Here is a 25,800-nt window from a genome sequence, read left to right on the forward strand (position 1 = left end):
TGCAAAGCCCACAAAATCAGGGAGTCATTTCAATTCTCCTCTGGTTTGGGGGTAACTGAAGCATGAACTAGTAAATATTTTTTTGCCTGTGCTGATCATGTATATCTGTCAAATTCTTAGCCATATATTTGTTTTACTACATTTTTGCATATATCAATTCAATATCCAGTTTCCAGTATCTTCATGTGTATCAAGCCAGCCTAGGAGATCTTTTCAGCACACTACCTTCATAAAATTTCACAGTAGCAATGCTTAAGAGTGTTTCTTTATAACTGCTCCCTGAAAGACCACCTCCACAGAACTCATTAATTTCTACCAAAATCTATCAAATGGACAGAGAGAATGACAAGAAAAATAGTGTTAAAAAATAAACCCACACCACCAAATCCTGTTTTTCAAGATTTTTCTTTTATACAAAAATCCTTTTCGTTGGAAGAACTGGATATTGAAAGCACTGCATACATAGTTTTACGACATTTAACACGATTCAGTCTACTTATATGGCTTCAGAGTTAAATCCATCCAGCAGTCAAAAAGAAACTCTTCATGTCCAACATGATTTAGTGATAATTCTGTTATCACTAATTTTTTTGCCAGTTCCTGAGTGCAGAAAAACCCCATTTGATTTCAAATACTCTCTCATCCTTTATCCCCTTTTCCTAATGTAAAGATGTACTAATTTCTGGTTACACATAAATATAAAAGTGCATGCAGCCGGTGGGCAATGTTTATTTAAAAGAAATATGTAAATGAGTAACTACTGTAAAGAATCACTATCTCATGTACTTACTATACACATAAGGTAAATGACTATATATGCACATTCAGCTTCTAACAGTGGGCTTTGTATATGCATGAAATGGGAAGCACACATATAGTAGAATATCAGAATATAATACATTAAAAATTAACAAAATTTATGTATTTCCATTTCCATAGGAAAAGAAAAGTAGCAGGAATCAAGTTCACTATTTGCTTTTACCTAGCAGCATCTCTATACCTTAATAAGCGCAGGAAATGAGAAACAGTGTATCAGAGTAAGAAAGCTGTAGATGAAACAGAAGGCACCTCAAGTTTATAGCCCTCTTTTGCTTCAAATAGTTTCAGACTTGATTAGTTTTATATTGCCGATAAGAACTTAAGAAAAAAGCATTATTCCGTTTTATTAGTATCAGATTCCAAAAGGGAATAAAGCCTTCATGACTTAATATCAGAGTCTACCAGCTGACAGAATCTATCAGAGTGATCATCCATATTACTCAAAACTCCTGATGCCATTTGCCATTCTCAGAACTACTTGCCCTATTCAGCTCTGATGCTTTTGTGGTCTCTGCTTCACTTCTCACTTCTGCCTTGCCATCACAAGTAGAATTAATCAGCTAATCTTTGAGATGTCAAAATACATTCAGTCCTTCAGGCTATTTCCCCTCCTCAAGAAAAGCATTCTGTTCAGTAATCAGACAAATGTATTTGCCAACGCAAATGCAGCTTACATAAATTCTCTTTTCATTTGCAGTACTGGTGTTTTCAAAAACACTATCAGTACTGTTGTATTACACACGCTCTTCAATAAGAATTGCCCTTTTGTTTTAAACTACTCTTATTTCCAGTATAAATAGCTCTCTTATTTCCAGTATAAATAGCTAGCTAAAGTTAAAAAGAAAAATAACCTGCTAATAAAATTTGTGATAAGCTAACAAAACATTTCTCTTGGATTTAAAATACCAAAACTAAAATTTCAATGAAAGCAGTAACTTTTATTTAACAAAAATCCAAACCTAAAACTGGCTGTGGTGGGTTGACCTTGGTGGCTGCCAGATGCTCACCCAGCCACTCTCTCACGTCCCCTTCTCAACTGGACAGGGGGAGAAAATAAGATGGAAAAGCTCATGGACTGAGTTAAAGACTGGGAGGTGTTTTACCAATTACTGTCTTGGGCAAAACAGACTTGACTTGGGGAAAATTAATTTTATTTATTTCAAATTAAAAACAGAGTACAATAGTGAGGAAACAAAGACAAAATGTAAAAAACCCTTCCTCCTAGTCACCCTTCTTCCCAGGCTCAACTCCACTCCTTTGTTCCCAACTCCTCTACTTCCTTGGGTTTTGGGGGTTGTAGCTAGTTCATGACCTTCATCTCTGACCTTCTTTCCTCGCACTTTTCCCCCACTCCAGTGTGGGATCCCTCCCACAGGACAGTCCTTCACAAACTGTACCCACATGAGTCCTTTCCATGGGCTACAGTTCCTGCCAGGATAAACCTGCTCTTGTGTGGGCTCCTCTCTACAGGCCACAGTTCCCTTTAGGGCACTATCCACCTGCTGCTGTGTGGGTCCTCCCAGGGCTGCAAGTTTGGATATTGGCTCCACCATGGAGTCTTCCACGGGCTGCAAGGGAATCTCTGCTCCAGCACCTGGAACACCTCCCCCCTCCTTCTTCTCTGTCGTTACTGTGTCCAGGGTTGCTTTTCATACTTTTTTTTCTCAATACTCTCTCAACTGCTGCACAGTGTTTTCGCCCTTTCTTAAATATGCTTTTACAGAGGTGTCATCAGCTTGGCTGAGGGGCTCAGCTGCGCCCTGAGGTAGGTCCGTTGGAGCCAGCTGCATGTCTGGCACCTGCATCCCCTTGCTGCCAGCACCTGGGCATGGACACCCAAACAACGAGCACAATGTGCTTATACACTGATGAAAAGACACTCTGCTTAGTTATTGGTGGTTTTTTTCCTTAACTGCGATCTTGGAAATCATTCACATCTTTAAGCTGCTCAACATGTTCGGCACTTGGCAAATGACAGTGGTATCACTTCTCAAATCTAAAGCTTTGAAGGATGGTTTCTTAGCAAAATGTTTAAACTGTGAGCAACATTAAGAATTAACTCTGAAAGCAATGTGATTTGAGCTTACACAGGCTAACGAGCAGATAACAAATATGACAGCTAGCTGTCCATTTTCTGAGGTGTTTTTTTTTTTGTTTTTAAATGAGCTGCATTGATGAAAAGTCCACTTCATGCCTCTGCATATTTCATTGATGCAGGACACTACAGCGAACAAATTTAAGCTTTGAATTTGATTTATTTGAACATCTTGGAACTTTTCTGAGTTGTGAAATTATAAACATTTATGAAGAAGGCAGTTTAAAAAAAAAAAAAAGATGAATGCCATGCTGTTTCCCACTTCCCATATGTATTAAGAAGAAACATTTAGAAGCACTGTAAGTTGAAAGCAGACTAAGGTCAGATACACCATTCGCTTCAGATACTCCCTTCTTTCATCGGACATGCAATTAATTTTTATCAAATCCATGACAGAAGAAAAGACAGAGATATTTGGAGGCCTGCAGAAACCTAGAAGTTTTAGAAATGTCTGTTTCTGTGAAGGCAGGCAGGCCCAGCCTTGTACTTCAGTAAATGCATACGTCTCTTTGTGGGCCAAGCTTGAAGTGCGTTAGTACTACATAAACATTACAGAAAATCCAATAATATATTTTAAATAAATAACCTTGCTTTCTGTAAAATCAGTTTCTTAATCAATAAGAACAGTAAAAATAGAAAAACTTTCCTCTATTTAAAAAAAAAATGAACATTCCAAGAGAGCCACAAAAAAAACCTATTCAGTAGTTCAGAAGTGGCAGAATCAGGCCTATTCACACAATAATAGTTAGATTCCTTTTCCCATAATATTTATTTAAAAGACAATAAATTTCCTCCTCATGCTGTCTGAATCCCTTTAACTCCAAGAATATGAGAAGGAAGGAAAAGAGATATACAGAGGCTTACAGATTGGGGAAATTAGCCTGCTTTCAAAATTTGACCAGATTTGTTTTGAACTACTACATAATTTTAGCAACACAGAAAGTACTGATAATCTGGCCTTAAAATCAAGACATATCTGTGATGAGCAAGGCTCATGACAGGCTGGGAGCCTTCAGGCAAAACATGAGACACAGGACTAATAAAAAAAGTTTGTCTTATATCTGCAGGTCAGAGGGACAAAATAAAGCAAAAACATGACAGAAAATTTATTTCAACTTTAAAATGTCAGTCTTCTATGTATTTATTTGAATTAAGACACTAGCTGTTAAAAAAGGATTGTAGTGTAACATCTTGTACAAAACTGCTGAGGTACTAGTTCAAAGGTGATGAATATTCACAGTAACTGAAAATGCAATAGAACCATAAAATAGCTTCCTTTAAGAAGAAAATATTTTTAACAGGATGACTTCTTTTTTATTTTTCAAGTTTATACAGGTGGAAAAAATTCTGATAAATTTTTATGCCAAGGATCTTAATTTTGTTTCATGTTATTTATGTATAAAACATTAAAGAGAAGTTATCTCCTACATGTTTTTTGATGCACACTACCTTTAAAAGTTAAGAATTGTTAAGGCCAGGAGGCATTTCTGCAACTCCCTAGAGGCTATCACTGTTTTGTACAAGTTAAGGCATCACACTAACCATCAGCTTACAATACACTGTGCCCAGTGCATGGCTGTGCCTTCAGACTTGGTGGTAATACTATAAATCTATAACTGCTCCAATCCCAGTGGTATTCTCCAAACTTTCAAATGATAACTACTACTATATTTGTTGCAAAAACAAGGTCGAAGGTAACTGATGTAAAAGCCTCCGAGTTGATATTGCAGTTGTGTCATATCATTTTCTAGACTGTATAAAACAAAGACTGAGCAGCTGTCTGTATATATGCACACTCAAAAAAGTCTGTAACAACAATCATCCAAACAATTCATTGCCTTCTAACAAAACACTTCATGTTATCTCGAATGCTACCCAGCAAAATACACAATTTATTACTTATTAATATCTTCCATTTAAACATTAATATTAACATACCAAAACCAACATACCAAACAATAGATTATGGCTGAAGTATGCTTAATATTCTTAGTGGTTTAAGTGGTGTCTAAGTATCAGAGTTTCCTATATAACAGTATGTCAGTATATGAACATGCTTACATAACAGTAGGTCAGTATACAAACACGCTTAGAATAGAGCTGATCGGGAAAATACCAACTCTAGGGAAATAAACTTCCTTAAATTGCTTTTTAATGAGGAAAAGAAAGTGAAAAGTTAATCTATCTTTATTTAGACTAGGAAAAAAGTTTTAATAACGTTAAGATGAACTCTCTACAAGAACCAGTACAATAGCTACAGTTATTTATTTTTGTAACAAGTTTATTTTCTTCTGTTCCCAGGTTCAGTGAAGCACTTATTTACATACAAATTATTTGCTAATGGACCCTAGATCTATTCTGCCTGAAATAGTAAAGTGACACGTTAGATATTTGCACTTACTCCTTTTCACAAAAACATGAAGGGAAATTGTGTCTTACAGTTTTGACACACATCCCACATCTCAGAGTTAGATAAGTAGTAGCTGTGACTTTCACTGCACTAGATGTGGGGAGCAGGTTAGAAGACTGACTGAAGAGTCAATAAAACAATTATTTTGATTTTTCTTTTTAAAGCAATTTCATTATTGGTAAAATAAGAAATAATTTTTTGAAAGCTTGGCTTCTGATATACATGTTGGAACCACAGTACTGTTAATGAATATTCAAAGTATAGTATGGAACAACATGGAAGTAAAATCATCTCATGTATAATACCATAAAAGTATGGAGCAGCAAGAGACATGGATACCTTCTGAATGAATATAAATGGAAAGCATGGCTAAAGTTATTTCTGAGAAAGTTATTTCTGAGAAATTGTGCTACAGACCTTTTTAATGGACATATCTTTTTAAAAAAATTAAAGAATTTTATTCCATCATAAAAGGAATGAAAGTGCAAAGTACTCATTACTTTGTTTTGGCTAGGATTTTCATCTTTTAGAAATATTTGTAGAAGAAGGAATAAAGACAGACCCCACTATACATTAAGAGTGGATTCCTGAGAAGTTAGACAGCAATTTGTCAGATAAAGCGATTTTTCCTCATCAGAATAAGCATAACAGATGCATGTAATGACTTACAAAACACACGTATTTAAATACACACAGGCAAAGTACGAAGGATGAAGCATGAAGGATGGAAAGGAAGGAGAAAATTATCAGGATCATCAGTGAAGTGATACTTCTAACTAACACCTGACAATCACCTCATTTTTACACCTTTCATTGTGACTGATTTGATTCACCTGAGGATGAAAATGAAGATAGTGAAAATGTAACTGCTCAGAAAAGAGGCAGAAGACAACTGACACTGAAGATTTATATCAGGCCTTCAGTGTCTGCTGAAGAATCATCTGAGATCTTTCGAAACAGTGATGCAACCTGAAATGCCTGCATCTACTTCAGTTGATGACCCTACTCCTGCCTCTTAACCCCCATACTATATATACTATCCCTGTGTATTTAAATTGTGTGCATGCATCCACCTGCTATAATGTTAATTATTACAGGAAATCTGCTTTGCTGTTAAACACAGGCACTTCATCTATGACACTAGTAAAGGGTAGAAAGCAGGGTAATGATTGGCAAAGCAACTATGAAACTATACGTAAACAGCAACACATATCAAAGTATTCCTGTCTGAGAAATGTATATATTAGAGAGGCTGATAAATAAAATAAGATTTTCAAGCAAGAACCAATTTAATATAGGGTAAAAAGCAATGAAAGGAACATGCTTGGACGAAGTGGTTTAAGTGCATAGTTGATGAAATAAAGCTCATGAGTTTTCATAGGAAACAATATATGCAAAGAGAAATAAGCAAGATCCAGCATAAGTAACTGCCCATTCCTTAGTTTATAACAAGGCTATGTATTTTCTGTGCACTTTGATAAGCAGGGATAAAACAAAGCCCACTGCTGAGCTCCAGAGTCTGCAAGAACAGCAGCAGCAATTAAATTGGTAACTCTTAGACTGGTGTTACCTCTCAGCTGCACCTTCTACAATTCTGATTAATCATAAGGAAAGGCTGACTAGCTACAACAAACAAAAGAAAACAAAAAATGAGTATTTCACAGTCCCAGAATTTTTGGTCTTTATATATTTGTCTTTTTAACCTTTCCAACATTTTGAAGAGCAAAGAAGAAAAACTACCACTGATGCAAATGCAAAACTGAAATTAAGCGATGCTTGAGTTATAGTTCCTTTGAAAAATCTAGAAACCAAATTTTGGGTAATAAATAACATCATGGATTCCAAATTTCTGCAGATCATTTTTCTTCTACCTCCATTCCCCCAAAAGGTTTAGAAACTACAAATACACTACACTTCAGGTTAGTGTTTCTAACCTATAAAGCACATATGGAACTGTAGAAATCCTCAAACATTATTTGAAGATGAGTAAGATTCAGATGAAAAAATAAATTTTTCAAAGAACGAGATGAGTCTGTGGCAAGAAAAAAGTTCATTTTTACCTATGTCCTCTCCTTGCCATTTCTTCTTGATTTTAATTCATAAATTCACTTTAACATCATCCCCAAAAGAAAGTGAAGAATTATGCTACTAGTGGTATTTTAGACTAAAATAGGAGAGCATGATGAAGCAGTCTTTCTACACTTAAGTTACCATATTGCTCTAAATTAATACTTTGTATATGTTAATAAATCCACATTACTAGAAAATTTGAAATAAAATTTCAACTTTATAATCCGTTTTCCATACATGTTTCTTAATAATTCCTAAAATAGTTCTGTTTTTTCTTTTTCTTGCATTACTTCTTTACTGGATGGAAGTAGAGTTTTAATAATGAGGTCAGATTTTATGAATTATGTTGCAAACTAGGAGAGCAAGAGAAAATAGCACTTTTCTATTCTACATTCATTCTGTTCATCAAACTTTGTAGTCACATTCAGAGCAGGCTTCTCCACTGTCATTTCAGTTTTGCCAGTGATGACACATGTTCTCTCACTATTAAAACTCTGACCTACTTGATTATGTGCCCTAGCAAAAAGTATTGTGAAAATAGGAAGTAATTTTAAATTATAATTTGGTCTATGTAAATAATTCCAATTATTAAAAAGTCCCTGTTGAAAAGGTTTTTATTTTGTAAACCCAAATTTTAGGCAGATGGTATTACAAAGTAATTCTGATAAAGTACCAGTGATATTGCTGTTAGTCATTGATATTGGTTTATTATTTATTGGTTACCACAGCATTGGGACTGTATATGTCTATATGTATGCATATATGTCTTCAAATAAAGACGACTGTTATCCATACTAGATACTAGACTGTTACTTCATGCTAGATGACTACAGTGGTCCTCTCTATTATTTATTACATATAGACATCTTGTCATGTGAAGAGTTTTCTCTAGTCTTACCATAAAAATGTAAAAAACATGAAAGCTAAGACTGGCAAAATATAATGCATCTGAATCAATAATTACTGCAAGTTACATTTATAAATGTTCATATTGATAATACAACCAACTGGGAGCATGTAGGAGAAGAAAGGCTAGTTACAGGGAACTTTATTTGAAGAGATGGAAAATACCTCAACGTTTTAGAAAAAAGATATTTCACTGACACAAACAGCATTTCCTTGATATAAATGTGATGAGAAATACCGTCTAAAACAGAAAAATATCCATCTACACAGCATTATTTATGAAGCTAAAAAATACAATTTTATTCATTTCTATGAATGATCAAATGTTTAATCTGCAATGTCTTACACTTTTCCTTTTTAAGGACAAATGAAGAAAAGTAAGATCAGCAATTAACAGGAACCTACAGCTTTAACAGCTTTTTTTTTTTTTTATAAAAAGGAAGGTACATATTACTTCAACATATTTGCAACAATGTTGTTACAGCATGTCAAATTTATTTAGAATTACCATTTCCAGACCACACCTTGGACTTTCCATAGATAGTTACTATCAAAGAATGCCAAATCTGAAATTATGAATGTTAAGTTCTTGCAAACACATACATACCACACTTGCTTTATAACTCCGAAAGCGCAAGAGTACAAACCGCTAAGGTTCACAAGCTGGAAATCAGGTAAGATTTTATACAGAGTTTATATGTGAGGCATGATAGCAGTAAGTCTAAGTGAGAGAAACCCAAAAGTTTAATGAGCCATTGCTTAAGATATTTCAGGTGTATTATTGTTTTAATCATTTTGAATGTAAAGTCATATTTTAGAATATAATCAGTGTAATTACAGTCACTAATAACATTTCATCTGTTTCACCAATATTTTTATAAGTTTTTAAAAAGGACCACCACACCTATGAAGAGATATGAATACACACACAGAACAATATTTTAAAATAGTAAGCATACCTGTGTTCGCAGAATTTCACCTTTTGACAGTTGCATATCACCAGTCAACTCTTTCACAGTAATGCCTAGTGGTTCCAGACGCTTGCTGAAGTAATTTGTCATTTCAGCTGCCAAAGCCTTCATAGGAGCAACATACACAATCTGCACCAAAAGGACACTCACTTGATAAATGAGCAAACCCCACAATGTCGTTTGTTTCATGGCAACCATTACAAATCACAATTTATTGTGAAATATGATGCCAGGCGCTTACGGTGAAAAATCTTAATAGTGATATATGAAAAGTAGTTATCTTCGTTGGGTAAGTGTGCAGCTGTTTAAAGGACAATGGATTTTGTTTATACAGCCTCATCACTTTGAAAATTGGTTCTGCATCAAAGCTAAATACGTTTTCATAGCTTTTTACTCACATAATATGATTTTTAGAATACAATTAAGAATAGCTTTAACAGTAATGAAGTAAATCAAAACTAGCCTTATCTTTGACTTCAAAAAGTGTAATACCCTTGAAAACTTCCTGATTTCATATTCCATGTATAACATATAATGATTTTTACCTTACAATTTAAAAAGCTTTTACTTGGTTCATTAAACTCCTACCTTAAACTCATCCTTTTTGATAACACCATGCTGGACATGCTGGCGAATTTCATGAAGGACTGTCAGCATGGCAATGTTAGTCTTCCCAGCTCCGGTGGGGGCACAGATTAGCATGTTCTCATTTGTATTGTAGGCAGTCTCAAAAACTATAGATTGGATTCGGTTTAGTCTTTTCATGCCTTTAAAAGCAAGTTGTCCAATCTGTTAAAACAAACAATACGCATATTTTGGATTTTTCATATATATATATATATATGTACATGTGTGTATCTATATATATATATATATATGAATCATAAGAAAAAGAACACATGGTAGAAAAAATTAGGATACCTGTTCAAATATATATATTATTCCAAGGTTTTTTTCTGAGGCTACTACTCCCACCCAACTCTCAAATATTGAATCCATAAGGAAAACAGATATAGCAGGATAACATCTGTTAAAAAATACTAAAAATCTTTAGCCACTGCTATTTCAGCATTTGTTTTCAATCAATAGTGTGATTAAAACTAATATACAGTAAAATAACACCATATTAATAATTAAACATCAGTAAAACAGCAATAGTCAGATTAGACGAATATACATCTTTAAGACAACAAACTGTGCCTACTCTAATGGAAGAAGAGGCAGTAATACACAGGAACCTGATGAAGAAACAGATGATTTTAAAAATTATTTAAGATTAATTTTGTGCAGTAAAGTTTAATTATGCAAACACACCCCCACAAATTCAGTAATAACCTTCTCTCTGCTTCTGAGGAAATCTCCATCTTGCAATTGTTAACGTTCAGACCCTTCTCCAACAATACTTAGAACAAACTGCAGGCTCCAAAAGGAACATAAACCTCGTATATGTAGTCCCAAATAAACTTGAGAATGTTTTAAAAAAATAAATTATATGGTTAATGCAGGCAATTATAGGTATTATAGTACAATGCATGTTTAAATCTTATAAAGTAGAAATCATCAATTATAAAAATACATCAATTATAAAAATCCTCCTGGTCTCTGGAAAAAAAAAGATATTTTCAACAAGAAAGAACTGCTGTAGACAATTACAATTTCTGAATGTGAAGATTCTAAAACTTTTGCTATAGAACCTTAAGATAAAAAATTAATTTTCTAATAAACTTGCTTTTTCTTAGTTACTTTTCAGAGACACCTAAAAGAGACTGTACAACACAGAATTATTTCCTTTCTACAGATTTAATTACCTGCAGTGCTTCTACTAATAATCATGAAAATGACCTTACTGATATTTTTGACCATTATAATTTTTTTTAATTGTAGGAAACCACAAAAGTACAAATTCACTGTAAAGAACAGTCCTGAAAGCACCTTCTGAAGATTTCCCTTTCCATTATTCTGGGCTGTTTAGTTAATTTACAGTAGTTCGCTATGGTAATAGCCTCTCCAATACTAATAATATTCTTCCCAATACTAAGCAAATTACTTGAGCAGGACCCAATTTATTACCTCAAGTAATGCAAGCATAGGAATGAGGGCTTCATTGGCTATCCAAATCGACTATTTTATTTAACTGTGACACACAGCACTAGGTCTATCATTTTGCTGCAGCTTTTCGGTAGTAGCCTCATGTGAGAGGCTGAGATGTAAATTACAAATTTAGGTTAATACACCATTTTCACAACACATGACAATGCTCCACTCTTAAATATAGAGGAATGATGTACTTCGTAACTGGCCAACTGTAGCTTTATTCTAGAGGACTTTAAATATTGAAAAACAACATACTTTGATATAAAAGTCAATGAAAATGCTATGCATTTGTATTTATAGGATTGACACATATCAAGTATATTCAAATATTTATTCTGTTAAGTGTCTTTGGTGAAGAAAAAAAAAATTATCTAATGCAAGTACTTCCAGTACTTTTCATCAAGTTTCATGGTTGAATTTCAGGGTTACAACAGTTTTCACTATTAATGTTCTTTCACAGTTTATTCTACTTGCAAGATTGCAGGGGGAAAGCTTATTTGTTTTGCACCAAGTTTTGTACCAAGTGTTGTATACATAATGTTTACTTGGTGTATTGTCTTCAAAATTAATTTCATCTTCATGAATGAGTCTATTATAAAGTGTTAATGGGTTTCCTGGAGACCTGCTGATTACATTAGTGCTATCAGGGTTCAATCAGCTATTTTTATGGCCTCCTTAGTAATTTTAGATTTCCAATTTGCCTGTTACTTCCAGATTTCTTGACAGGTCTTTGAAAATGGTTATATTTTTCCTTTTCTCTTTTCCCTCCCATTCCACCTAATTGTTTTTAGAAGCCGTTATAAACACCATAAAGTTCACACTGATAAACACTGTTTACATAAAGAATTTATGGAGAGAAACTTACAAACACAACTCGTAATTACAGAATTGAACTAACAAAACACTACATTGCACAACATGTATATTATTTAAAGAAGCAGTTTTTAAACAAAAACAGAAACAGCTGTCTAAATGAAGTTTGGGGTACATATCTTCAGAAAAATGTGACAGGAATTTTTCAGTCACATAGTTGAACATGCATGATTTTATACAATACAGGTCTCCTTACAGTTGTGTGATTGTTAATACCTTTAAATAAAGTATGTCTTTAAGTGTTTTCCTAAGCTACTGTCTGTAGGCATATATTGTTCCATCTTCTCTTAAAGTGGTCAGTGTAAGACATCTTTTTCCTCTACATTTGGAAGAAATTACATGTACTATAGCCCTGGGACATGAAACTGTTAGCAAAAATAAAAAAATATTTAGATAAATAACAATAATTTCCTGTTTCATTTCTTATTGGGAAGTAGTAACACCATGGATTAAGACTGACTTGGTAAGCAGCAATAAACAAACAGATGTTCCAGAAGCACCAGAGGAAGCTATGTAACAAGTCAGAAAAACAAACAGCTTGTTTTATTGAAAGGTGCTAAGCCTACTGAAACAGGAACAAGAAAAAATAAACCCCATAAAAGCCTGGTTAAGAACTAGAAGTATTTTTTTTAATAATGGTATTCTGACCAGAATCTAGACTTTCATTCAACACACTAATTAATTTTCAGACAACTCCAAAGAAAACACATAAAACCACCTAATTACACATGTTCTATAATGATGACTTCTTCTATCGTTCTACAACAAAATAATAAGACTACTACCCATTCATCATAAAGATAATCCATTGCACTCATAAACCAAGTTTAAACTTTCAGCATTTTCCCCTACTTACTGGCTTAATTTTTGCTGTACTTTGGAATATTGTTGGTTAAAACATGTATCTATGCATACACACACACATAAATATGTATTTTTATATATATGTACATACACATTTTAATAAATTCCCACTACCCCTCCAAATCACAGTGGAGACTCCACCACCTCCCTGGGCAGCCTGTTCCAGTGTTTGACCACAGGGGAGGTTTAGATTGGATATTGGGAAAAATTTCTTTACCAAAAGAGTGGTGAAACAGTGGAACAGGCTGCCCAGGGAGGTGGTGGAGTCACAATCACTGGAAGTGTTCAAAAGATGTGTAGATGTGGCACTTCAGGACATGGTTTAGTGGGCATGGCAATGTTGGGTTGATGGTTGGACTTGATGATCTTAGAGGTCTTTTCCATGCTTAATGATTCTATGATTTAATAGTCCCCCCTGCTTTCTAATTATGTATGTGTACATTTAAAGCACTTTTGTGCCAGTGTAAATCCTATTTTGCTACTGAAGGTACACTCAGAAGTAAACATAGATATTACACCTGGGGACTTCCACAGGTTCCCTCTCCTGATGATACTTGTCATATTCTGCTACCATGGAGGTGGTAGCTCACAATATTTAGGAAAAATAATAAATAAAAATATAACTATATAAATACCATAAAGGTAAAATTATTTTTATATTATCTTAGCAGTACTATTTGACATTATAATTTCCTTCCTGCCCAAAAGAATGAAATGTTGTCTTTCAAAGTGCATATGTACATTTTAAAGGCACATAACATGTAAAAGAAAAACTGCATGATGTTTGGATCTGCTCCATTTAGCACCAACTCGTATCAGTGAGACTTCACTGGACTTAGGGGGGGCAATTTTTGTAGGAACAAGTAGCATACACAGAGAGATGAAAATTATAGAAGTGTTCCAGCTAGCACTTAGGATTGACTTTGAGCCATAATCAGCATTACACTTTCTTCCAGTAAGTACAAATTATGTCTCATACAAAGTGTAGTACCTGAAGAATTATGTGATATAAAGGAAGCTTGGAGTAAAACATTAGACAGATGCAAGCAACAAAAGGCACCAGAGAACCAGCAGCTGGCTTCAAAACTGTATGTGCTACAAATGACTAGAACTCAAAGCAAATCTTGCACGGTATGGCTATCCATGTCCCTACTACTGGTAATCAGAAATCACAAAATCATTTAGGTTGGAGATCACCTAGTCCAACCGCCTACTCAAAGCAGGATCACCTACATCATGTTGCCCAGGACAGTGTCCAGTTGGGTTTCAACTATCTCCAAGGATAGAGACCCCACAACTGCTCTGGGCAGCCTGTGCCAGTGTGTGACCACCTCACAGTAAAAAAATATTTTCTTGTGTTCTGATAAAATTTCATGTGTTTTAATTTGTGCCCATTGCCTCTGGTGCTGTCACAGGGCACAAATGAGGAAAGTCTGGCTCTCTCCTTATTAATCATTCTCACATCAGGTATTTATATACAATTTTAAGATTCCCCCTGAGGTTCTTTTCTTCACCTCTCTCAGCCTCTCCTCATGTGAAAGATGCTCCAGTCCCTTAATTAAATTAAGAAGGCAGAAGAAATTCCTAGAAATGACAGATAATGAGCCACAAGGGTAAAATTATACTCTGACATCCTAAAGAACATAGAATCACAGCGCATGAGACTTTTCTGAATATGTTTTTAAATTGAATTAAACATAATCTTTTCGAAAACTATGTAGTCTTGATTTTTAAAATTATCACCACATTCACTGGTTAATGCAATAGGTATTTAAGTAGCAGTAGCCATCAGAAACCAGGGTGATTTTCATACTTTCAAGTTATATTAGTGTCATTAAACTCAAAACAAACACTGCATAATTTTCCTAGATTCTGACAGAGTTCACAAGAATAAAAAAGTATCCTGAGGGAAAAAAAAAAAGAGTTCATTATATATGAAAGAATTATGTCTGCTTAAAGCTAACATAGAACACAAACTAGGAAAATTATTAAGTTTTTACTTTACTTGGAAGGCTGTTTTTAAATCCATTAAAGATTTCCCTCCAAACTTTCAAACTTCATGTTTGCCAAGATACTGAAACCGTTATTTTTCTGACAATTATTCTGTTCTCAGACACAGGAAAATTCTGGACAGCTCATAACAGCGAGTGCTCTTCAACAAGCAAACTGTTATTAGTGAAGTTAATACCATAGTTAACTATGGTAACATAGGCACTGCTTGGAAAAAAGAGCCAATAAAAAAATTAAAGAATAAAATGCCCCACATCGGTTTGGTTTTTTTTCAATTTGTTTTTTTTTTTAATCATAGAATCATTAAGGTTGGAAAAGACCTCAAGATCATCAAATCCAACCGTCAACACCACCATGCGCACTAAACCATGTCCTGAAGTGCCACGTCCCCATGTTTTTTGAACACTTCCAGGGATGGTGACTCCACCACCTCCCTGGGCAGCCTGTTCCATTGCTTGACCACTCTCTCCGTAAAGAAAGTTTTCCTAATATCCAATCTAAACCTCCGCTGGTGCAACTTGAGGCCATTTCCTCTCGTCCTATCACTGGTTACTTGGGAGAAAAGACCAATACCCACCTCTCCACAACGCCCTTTCAGGTAGTTGTAGAGAGCGACAAGATCTCCCCTCAGCCTCCTCTTCTCCAGGCTAAACAACCCCAGTTCCCTCAGCTGCTCCTCATAATACCTGTTCTGAAGACCCCTCAACCAGCTTCGTTGCCCTTCTCTGGACACACTCCAGCAACTCAATGTCCTTCTTGTAGTGAGGGGCCCAAAACTGAACACAGGATTTGAGGTGCAGCCTCACCAGTGCCAAGTACAGGGGCACAATCATTTCCCTACTCCTGCTGGCCACACTAGTTCTGATACAGGACAGGATGTTGTTGGCCATCTTGGCCACCTGGGCACACTGCTGGCTCATGTTCAGCCAGCTTTCAATCAGCACCCTCAGGTCCTTTTCCGCCAGGCAGCTCTCCAGCCACTCCTCCCCAAGCCTGTAGCGTTGCATGGGGTTGTTGTGGCCAAAGTGCAGGACCCTGCACTTTGCCTTATTAAACCTCATACAGTTGGCCTCTGCCCATCGATCCAGCCTGTCCAGATCCCTCTGCAGAGCCCTCCTACCCTCCAGCAGATCAACACTCCCACCCAACTTGGTGTCATCTGCAATCTTACTGAGGGAGCACTCAATTCCCTCATCCAGATCATTGGTAAAGATATTGAACAAGACCGGCCCCAAAACGGAGCCCTGGGGAACACCACTTGTGACCGGCTGCCTACTGGATTTAACTCCATCCACGGCAACTCTCTGGGCTCGGCCATCCAGACAGTGGTTTTTACCCAGCAAAGAGTACACCTGTCTAAGTCATGAAATCATCAGTCCTACCATCTGCTCTCTTGAAGAAAGAAGAGAGATATATTCAAAAGCAAGAGTTTTAGGGAAAATATTTAACTTCATATATGACAGATAAGAGCTAATCTGCTTGAAGTCATTTCAACAAAAATCCTTTTAAGTCTATAGATGTATTGCCACCAACATTATCTAAACTATACTCTTGGTGGACTACGCTATACAAACCACTGCAGCCGTCATACTTTTTCTATAGATTTCTGAATTATTCAACCACTGATTTATATTAAAAATACAACACTGAAAAATTTTCTTGGGTTTGGTGTATAGATTAAAACCAAACCCTTCTGCATGTATTGACCCAAAATCAGTTTGATGGAAACGACAGGAAAGCACCACAGCTCCAAGGCTTTCACTGCTTTGATTTAAAACACTGAAACAGCTTGGGGAATCTCCTCCCCTCACTGGGAGATGTTGTGTGCCTCAGCCTAGTTATAATATGACAAAAGATTATATACCCTCTGGTGATTTGATTTGAGGAAATAGTTAACAAACTGTTTTAGAAAGATTTTTCCATAAAAGCAACTATTTCTACAGCACCGCAAATGTATATAAATTTTGGCATCCAAATAGACACATAGGAGAGATTCTGATTTCAGTGATGCTATTGTAAACTGGAAATAATCTGAAAGAGAATTATTCCAGATTGTAACAATGAAATGGAGATCAGAACACAGCCTCCTCTTAGAGCTTTCTGATGCCATTTGTGAATTACACACAAAAATTACGTTGAAGTATGCCGCTAGTAGGAAAATAGCAAAAGGAAGATTGCCTGAAGTTGTGGCATTTCCCAATAACTTCATATAATTTTAACTTCTGATCATAGAAGAATTTGAGTTTAATTTGCTGGCATTTCATCCACATTAACAGTATCAAATAAAGAGGGTTTCTTTCCTTTAAAATGTAAAAATAATGCTATACAAAGCTGACAGTGTGGAAGAGCAAAATACAAAAATCTCTACAAAGTTTAAAACATTTAAAGTGTTGTTACCCTTAACAGCAATGTTCCTCCTGGACTGCTATATATTGAGACCTCCACTACCACCATCTCCCTAACTTTTCTAGATGTAGCTATGAGGAAACTGATGTTTATATGCCACAGCTTATTCTACAGGTTTTGGGTTTTTTCTATTCAGAGAACACTCTCCTAATTTCTTATTCTTGTATATAACTAAAACAGACTCATAGCTCTGCTGATGGCATATTGCTCCCTTAATTTATTCCCCTGGGAAAACACAGTGCACCTCTTTAAAAGGAAATCACTGTTTGAGACACACTGTCTCAAATGTAACTGTAATCAAAGAGCCAATAAAAAACCAAAACCCTTTTCTAGTTGTTGAAGAATATAGACACTGCAAGACAAAGGGAGATACCCAAGAAATAAGAAGCAAGGATAATGAGGGCATAGTTAAAGGAATTACCCAAGTTCTAGCCATTGGTGAGAAAAAAAGCTACTCTACTAATACACAACATAAAAACTGAAGCACTTTTATGCAGCCAACATAAAACGGTTTTAGCTAACTTTTCCCACATAAAGAGATTACGAGATGATGTGAAAGTAAACACAGAAACTACTTTTTGAAAGTTGAATTCTTGCATTTCTGAACGAGTTGCAGAATTTAGAAACAACTGCTTCATATCAAGGGAAACATAACTTATTATTTTCCTTCTATAGTCTTGTTGCAATTTTGAAAGAATATGTCACTACTAACATAAAAAAACCCAGAAAAAAAGAAAAAAGATTTCTAAGCAGTAAGTTGTGTTGATGAGGGTGTACATACATCTCAAAAATGGTGTGGCTGCTGCAACTAGATAACTGGGAAATCTAGTAGGGATGGAGTGGAGAGTACTCACAGAAAACAGCAGACAATTTTTGGCCAAACCTGAAAAAATGGTGACCATGAGGAAGTGACAGACATCAGACAAGAGATCAAAGTCCAGACCCTCCCATACCACACAGATTTATGTGAATGATTGAGGTATGGGTCAGGATAAAGACACAAAACTTTCTAAAGGGCTGCATCTGGGCATTTCCATTCAGCAATTCTCAGGATTTAGATTAATGGAAAATTAAGACACTAAAAAATACAGAATCACAAAAACTGAAAACCTGATTAGTTTTTGCTCTACAAACAGTACTACAGATTTAAAACAGAGCTTTCACATGTACTTTGAAAAGGATACATGCCGCAGGTTACAACTGGATCAGACTTCTTGTTTTGCTTCTACAGTAGCTATTGATATGCAAAACAACAGTGGTTTTTTCTGATGTAGGCAAATTACTGCTGCAAAACTTGAAAGAAGCATTCTTATTTAGCTTAAAGATATTTCACAACAAGCCAAAAAGCCTCCATCTAAGGAGTATGCATGGCAGAGAGACAGTTCCATGCTTACAGGTCCAGACGCACAAACGTCCACAGTGTCAAAAGGAAGGGGAAGAAGAGTCAGGAACACAGGAAATTAACTCCTACATAGTCTTGGATGACTCAGAAAAAATCCCCATCCCTTTCAGATTTAGGGAACAAAAGCAGAGAGGAGGGAATATTGGCACAGAAGTTTCCTTCATTGTATGATATTCAATGATAAGTAATTCCTATGAATGGCTAAATAAAATCTTCTTCCTCTATATTTTGTTTTCTGCAAATGAAAAATTCCTATTTCCCTTCTCCAGATTAATTTCCAACATGCTACAGAGGAAAGAAATGGTTTCTATTATTATCGTTGTTATAATTATACAAAGCACACCTATTTACTCATATGAAAGGAAAAAATAACTCCACTCTTACTTGATGTGTTCAGTTCCAATATTCTAACTGAAAAATTAAGTGGTAGGATAATTCCAATTTTCCAACTAGAATTCTGAAAAAGTATTTTGGTAGAATAAGATATAAAACACACACACAAAAAAAATCTGTTTCCCGCTTTAAGAGACTTTACATTACTTGTTGCTCCCTATTGTTCTGCAGACTGAAACAACTACTACTCTTCGAAAATTTTAAAACTTCCACTATATTAGCAGTTACCGTGTGATCTTAAGGTTAATGGAAACTGCAAGTCTGAGATGAATAGCCTATCAGATATAAAGTCAATCTTTTAGTCACCTAGCTCCTCTATCCCAAAAAGCTTTTAAAAACATTTAAAACTAATTGGTGATATCTAACTGAATCCCTTGATGGACAACCTCAGTCCCATTTCCATTACTGAAAGACCTGAGACATTCTTATCCTAGATAAGAGATTCATGTCTCAAGATGAGTACTGAAACTTGTGCTAATTAAAGGAAAACATTAAAATCAGACAAACTATAATTTGTCTAAAATATTTTCAGCGAGAGTTAATCTTTTAAAATGTTACAGCATATCAGAATTAGTATACACTTCCCTCACCTTTGAAAATTCTCACTTTGAGATTACATTTCTTAAAAATGAAAAACAATTTTTGTCTTGAGTATAATTTTAATTAGAATTTAAAATAGTATCCTGTATTTCTCTTTAAATTGAAGAATGATTACTCCTAAGAATGAAAGCTTGCCTTCAGGTATGCTATCTAAGTAAAGCAGACTACTGCATTCTTCTTGTACACACTTGTACTATGAATTTCCATTAAGAAATGGCTATCCCCTAAACAGGATGCAGGAGAAGCACATTATTCACTCTTCAGTCTTAATTATCAAAATGACTGAAACTACTTCGAGTTGTTTTCATTAAAAATTTTACAGATCTCTGCACGTGCTTTATACCAAAAAGTCTCTATATTAAGTCAATAACATAAATGACATAGCATTCTCTCCCTAAAGAATAAAAAAGGAACATTTAACAAGTTGCTTTCTCAATTTAAGTATTTAACTTCTTATGATCATTTAATCAGGTCAACAAACGTAACAGATGCAAAGTCACTAGGGTAGATATAATTGGATTTCAAATACTACAGTGATTAAGTACAAGAGGAAAAAAATGCTGTGAACCAGAAAGCTGGATTTCTTTGAGCTACATGCAGCTGCACTGTGGCAGAACATGTCTACCTGAAATGCTTCTTGAATTTTTATTGGTCATTGGTTTTACTTTACAAAACTTAATACACAGAAGTCACTCAATTTTACAGTCAGTCAAACATCACAATTTGGAGCCTAAATATTGTCTTCCTTTGAAAGAAAATTTAAACCTGTCTTTAAGAGAGTAGGGTAACAGCACTTCATACTATTATATACTTTTAAACTATAGATATCTTTCAGTATTTTTATCTTTAAATAAGACCTAATTAATTCATTTTATGCACACAAAGGCATTAGTTCTAACTGTTCATGTGGAAACGAATATTTAAACTGTTCATGTAGAAGCCACTTCAGGATAATATATTCAAACTCTGTACTTTAGCTTGCCTTTAACATAGGATATAAACTATTCCTTCCTAATAATACATAACAAAACCCAGAAAAAATAGCAGAGTGCTCTGAAGGGTAATTATAGTTGAGTCTAGTAATAATTTTAACACACTGAGTAAAAATGAAAAAATGGCAAGCAGAAGAATATTCCCAAGAGAATAACTATTGCTGTCATAATCTTTCTACAACTCAATTTTCTTCTCTGTTTCAGTTGATTTCACACTACTGCTAACCAAGAAGGTTGTACTGTTTTACAATATAGATGTTAAATGACATTTCCCTAAATTTTACATGGCAAGACTTGCAAGCACAATCAGTATTTTTTTCCACAAGAACACATCTGCTTTGTTCTCCCTTAACCCAACTAAACCAGCCGTGTTCACAGAAGTTGTTCTACTTGATCTACCACAGGAAAATAAAAGGTAGGTGAGGGAAGATTAACTTTTTGTGGGAAGGTCACCAAACTGTGAGAACAAGCAAATTTCAAGCATCAAAAGACAAAATGTACAACAGTTTTAAAAAATATTTGCAAAATTTGTCTAATGACTTCTCACTGTAAAGAATATTTCTGTGTACGCATTATCATTCATAACAAATCAAATACACTGTGATGAAAATAAAAGATATACTCTCAACCCCCTGCCTAAGATCCATCTCAAACCAAGCCAGACAAAAACTGGAAACCTGCTCTTCAGTAACCTAGTCTCTTCCATACTGACTGCATCCTTTAGTAAGACACTATGCACAGTGTAGCTGAGACTTTTGTCTGCCATATCTGGGTTTGTTTTTACTAAACCAAAACCATAAAATATCTGCTTAATAAGAAGCTTTCACAGAGTCCTATTGGTCAGAAGCGGTGCTCTTTTGCACAAAAAAAAAAACCCACCACCCCAGATTTTTTTTTAATTTTCTTAAGTATTCAGAACTCATTCAGTTTCATAGGCTGAATCTTCACACAAATTAAAGTTCTGACAGGTAAAAGGAGGTACTTTGCTAGATTACTTTTAGCTACAGGCAGATGCATCTATTCCCACGGTTGCTCAGCAGGTGCTTTTCAGCAGCTGGTGCCCTTTACTGGTTTGCCTTTACAAGTGTTCCCATCAGATTTTTCAACCATTTCAGAGGCAGCACTACAAAATATACACAAACTTGGCAGCCATGTAGAAAATGAAACAGGCTTAACATTTTATTCAAATCAGATGCAGTCAGTTTTATTTCACGTTAATATTAAAAAATGCATCTCCCTATTCATATTTACTATTTGCATGAAAAGGAGTGACCAAAATCCCAAATAACTGTAAGAATACACAACTTTTACATGAAAGTATCTAGTAAATATTTTTCAGCAATTTTTGCTTACTAAGCAAACTGTCATACACAGCCATGCCTGTTCAAAGAACAGGCTAAAAGAAATGAAGTTCTCTATATACACCAGTACAGATACTCTCAGTACTAGACTTTGACCCGTATTGTCAATTAATTGTTCTTGTCTTCAAACTTGTACTGTCCAAGAAGAGATAACTCAGATTTTACAGAGCTCTTTTCAATAAAGAAAAGCTGTACTTTACTAGTACTTAGGATAAACAGAATATCTATAAATGAGATCTGTTTAAGTTTCAGTTACAACTTCACTAATGAAAGAACATTTGAAAATACTATTTTATACTCACAATGATTTTTTCTTGCTGTACCTACATTTAGCAGTGTTTTTTGCATATGTTTTCAGTAATATCAAGCCTTTGAAAATAAAGATGGCTTAAAAACACAACCCAGACTGACACAACAAAGAGCATATTTATCAGTTTTTCGTAGCATCCTTGCCACCCTCAACATCTCTAGTGTCTTAAATGTGGCTTGTTCACATAACACAACCGTCAAATTTCTCCCAAGATGTTAAAAGGCTCTTATATGAGTATGTAAACAGATAAGCCAACACCAAAAATAAAGCTACAATATATTAGGCAATATACTATCCTAATACAGTTTAGAAACTGATGTTTAAAGAAAAAAGACAAAAGCCTTGATAATCTTAAAAAGAATAAAAGCAAAAGACTACAAAATGTCTTCAACTGAACCACACATGACACTAGGACAAAGGCAATTTAAAGAACAAATAATCACACCATATTTTAAGCAGTCAATTTTAAGACAGTACAAGACAGGAAAAGGTATTAGGTTATAGCTGAATAGCAAGGAGAAGCCTATTGGCCAAAAAGATAATTTTTCACCTTTGTGAAAAGTCATATGAAAAATTTGTGTAGCTGAGCTAAGACAGCACATAGAGGAAAGGAAACCTTCATTCAGCATGATTCCAAAAGTATCAAGCTTGCCCAGTGTGAAAACCAAAGCAAATAAACCTGCTGTGAGCCTACCAAAAGACAGATTTATGACAGAGGTAGACAAAGAACATTATTTTGGAATACGAAAAAGGTTACATTGCAAGTTGTTGCGTTGGTTGTTTTTTAAAACAAGATTTAAGATTAATATCAGTGTAGAATCTTAACTCCAATATTCTTGTTAATCTTTTATTGCAGTAGTTGTACCTTCTTCGGATCCCCGCTCATGAAATACGTAGACAGACTGCAATTCCTAATATACATTACCAGCTATTAAAACCATTGTATCATGACCTACATGGTTTTTATCTTGTCTTAGGTTGGGACTAATGATCACAGAACATGTAAACTTTCCTGAGAGCAATTTTCTACTAGACTTCATTGGATAAATGACAAGATTTCAATAAAATTTAAAATATTTTTAAAAACTATTCAGTTCAGTCCAACTGTCAATTGCTGTTTGGAAAATAAGCAAATGAAATATACACTAAGATCAACTTTGGAATAAAAGGTCCAACATTCTGGTTGTGAAAAATGCAATTTATGCAAAAACATCCATACCTCTATTCAGTAGACATACTTCGTACAATTCTAAAAACATGAAAACGTTACAGGAAAAAAGGGAATATTGATTTTCTAATAATTCCTTCACATAATGCAGTGGAAAAATCCCACATTTCTTATTTAGACCATTAAGTAGCGATAGTATAAGGAAATAGAAATAACATGAAACAAAGAAATAAATCCTACCCTGAACTCCCACTTCAGGTAAAAACCTGAAGTAATTTTTCACCAACAGCAATTTGTTAGATAAAAACCTGTTTTCACAGTCTTGAAGAGGAACTTTCCCTGACCCGAGTTTATGACTTTAGAGGTACATTTATTTGGCAAAAAGGCTGGCACAAAAACACCTTTATATTACATACAAAAGATGTATTTCAGTAACTGTCCAGCTACATGCCAAGCAGCCAAAGCTAATAAATCTAAGCTTGCACTTACTCCATTTTTTAAATTCTCGTTATTGAAACAACCTAGCTCTCATGCCACTTTCACAAGTAATAGTACCATAATAATTCAGACAAAACTGGTGTGATCAACTACCTACTTAGAAGCTACGTGTGCTTGTACTGTGGAGAAAACACAGCTCTGCAAGTAACAGTAAATGCCAGGAAGAATAATTATCTATAAATCCAAGTTTGATCAGATTTGCTGCCTTGCAGTAAGGAAAGAACCCTCCCCCTTTGTGACTCCTTTTGTGGGATGCAGTGCACCCTTCTGCTGTTGAAACTCTGGAGATGCTCCCAAGCAGCAGCACAGCACCCTCTGTGCAAAGCACTAGCTCCTGCTCCCAACTCCACAGCGGTAGGAATAAAGAATGAGATGACACAGGTGGAGTTAGACTGTGGCAGGAGGTGAAGCAGTTCAGATCATAGTGTAGAAAGGTAGAGGTGACAAAGCAGGAAAAGCACGAGATAGTAGGAGAGCCCTGATGCCAGCAGTTTATGACACATGCTATGTTATGCTTTTACAGCTGCTAAATTGTGAAAGGTTTGCCACTCGTGATCTCATATTTGCAGTCCATAATGGGATTAGGAAGGAATGGTAACTACAAAAATTTGGATTTTTTGTCAGTTTATGTGATGAGTTTTATCTTAGCATCTGTATTCTTCCAGGCACTGACTCCATGATGCTTTAGAAAAATCTGCCTTGTAGAATAATCTAACTACTCATGAAGTTAAACTTTAGAGAAGTTGTACCCTTTGCAAGGAGGCTCTAACTAAATTAAATACTTACTTTGAAAATGCTAACCATAAGGTTTCAGATAATATAGCTCCAAACCTAACTAAATGTCTTATTTCTTCATTCTAGAGTGCAGTGGAAGTGGATTACACTGCCAATCCTACAAGTAAGAACGACCTGTTAATGTCTGTGCTGACTTAAGACATTACTGCTCCATTTGGTGTATGTAAACATGTTGTCTATACATGTTTAAAATGTGGTTAAAATGTGGTTTATTGGAATTAATATTTAGAAGAATACATTTCCCTCACCTCTTCTCAACCTATGTTTATGTTGACTTAAGGAAATGAGAAAAATATAAGTAATCTGAACTAATACTTAGAAACATTTAAAATGAAAGATAACTTCAGCATACATGATCCAGAGGTTTAACTTTTGGCTAACAGTTCAAAATATAAATGAACACCTTATCACGAACTCAGTTCTGACCTTAAAAGCTTTGAAGATTAAATTTAAAATAGTATTCTGCAATATGCATGTTACATGGTCAAAGGTTCCAACCAAAACTGCTGACAATGTGATCAAAATCACATAACTGATGAGAAAGAGAGTGCTTAAACCCACTTTTGTTGAAATGAAAACATACAGACTAAAAAGAAAAGATACTCCTATGAGAGTTCAAAAATTCTCACATTGAGTTGAAAGTGAAACATTTTCGCAGAAGAATACAAGCTTGCCCGTATTAGACTAATTCATAGGTTTGTTTTTTTTAAAAGGAAAATTAAAGGTAAATTAAACTTTTCAAAATTTAGTTTCATTACCAGCA

The 25,800-nt window shown here is 35.0% G+C and overlaps 1 protein-coding gene across 1 annotated transcript in view; it reads right to left on the bottom strand.

Annotated features, from left to right (window-relative positions):
• Window positions 1-25,800, bottom strand: part of ASCC3 (activating signal cointegrator 1 complex subunit 3) — a gene marked incomplete at its 3' end in the record, with an annotated part of 268,274 nt that overhangs the window by 201,205 nt on the left and 41,269 nt on the right. The window contains exons 8-9 of the mRNA XM_081998093.1: window positions 9,860-10,060; window positions 9,260-9,400 (exon numbers count right to left, since the gene is read on the bottom strand). Coding sequence (XP_081854219.1) covers window positions 9,260-9,400; window positions 9,860-10,060 — 342 coding nt within the window. The remainder of the gene's footprint in view (window positions 1-9,259; window positions 9,401-9,859; window positions 10,061-25,800) is intronic.

The sequence above is a fragment of the Phaethon aethereus genome (genome assembly GCF_964289735.1).
Source record: "Phaethon aethereus genome assembly, chromosome: 3".
NCBI lineage: Eukaryota > Metazoa > Chordata > Aves > Phaethontiformes > Phaethontidae > Phaethon > Phaethon aethereus.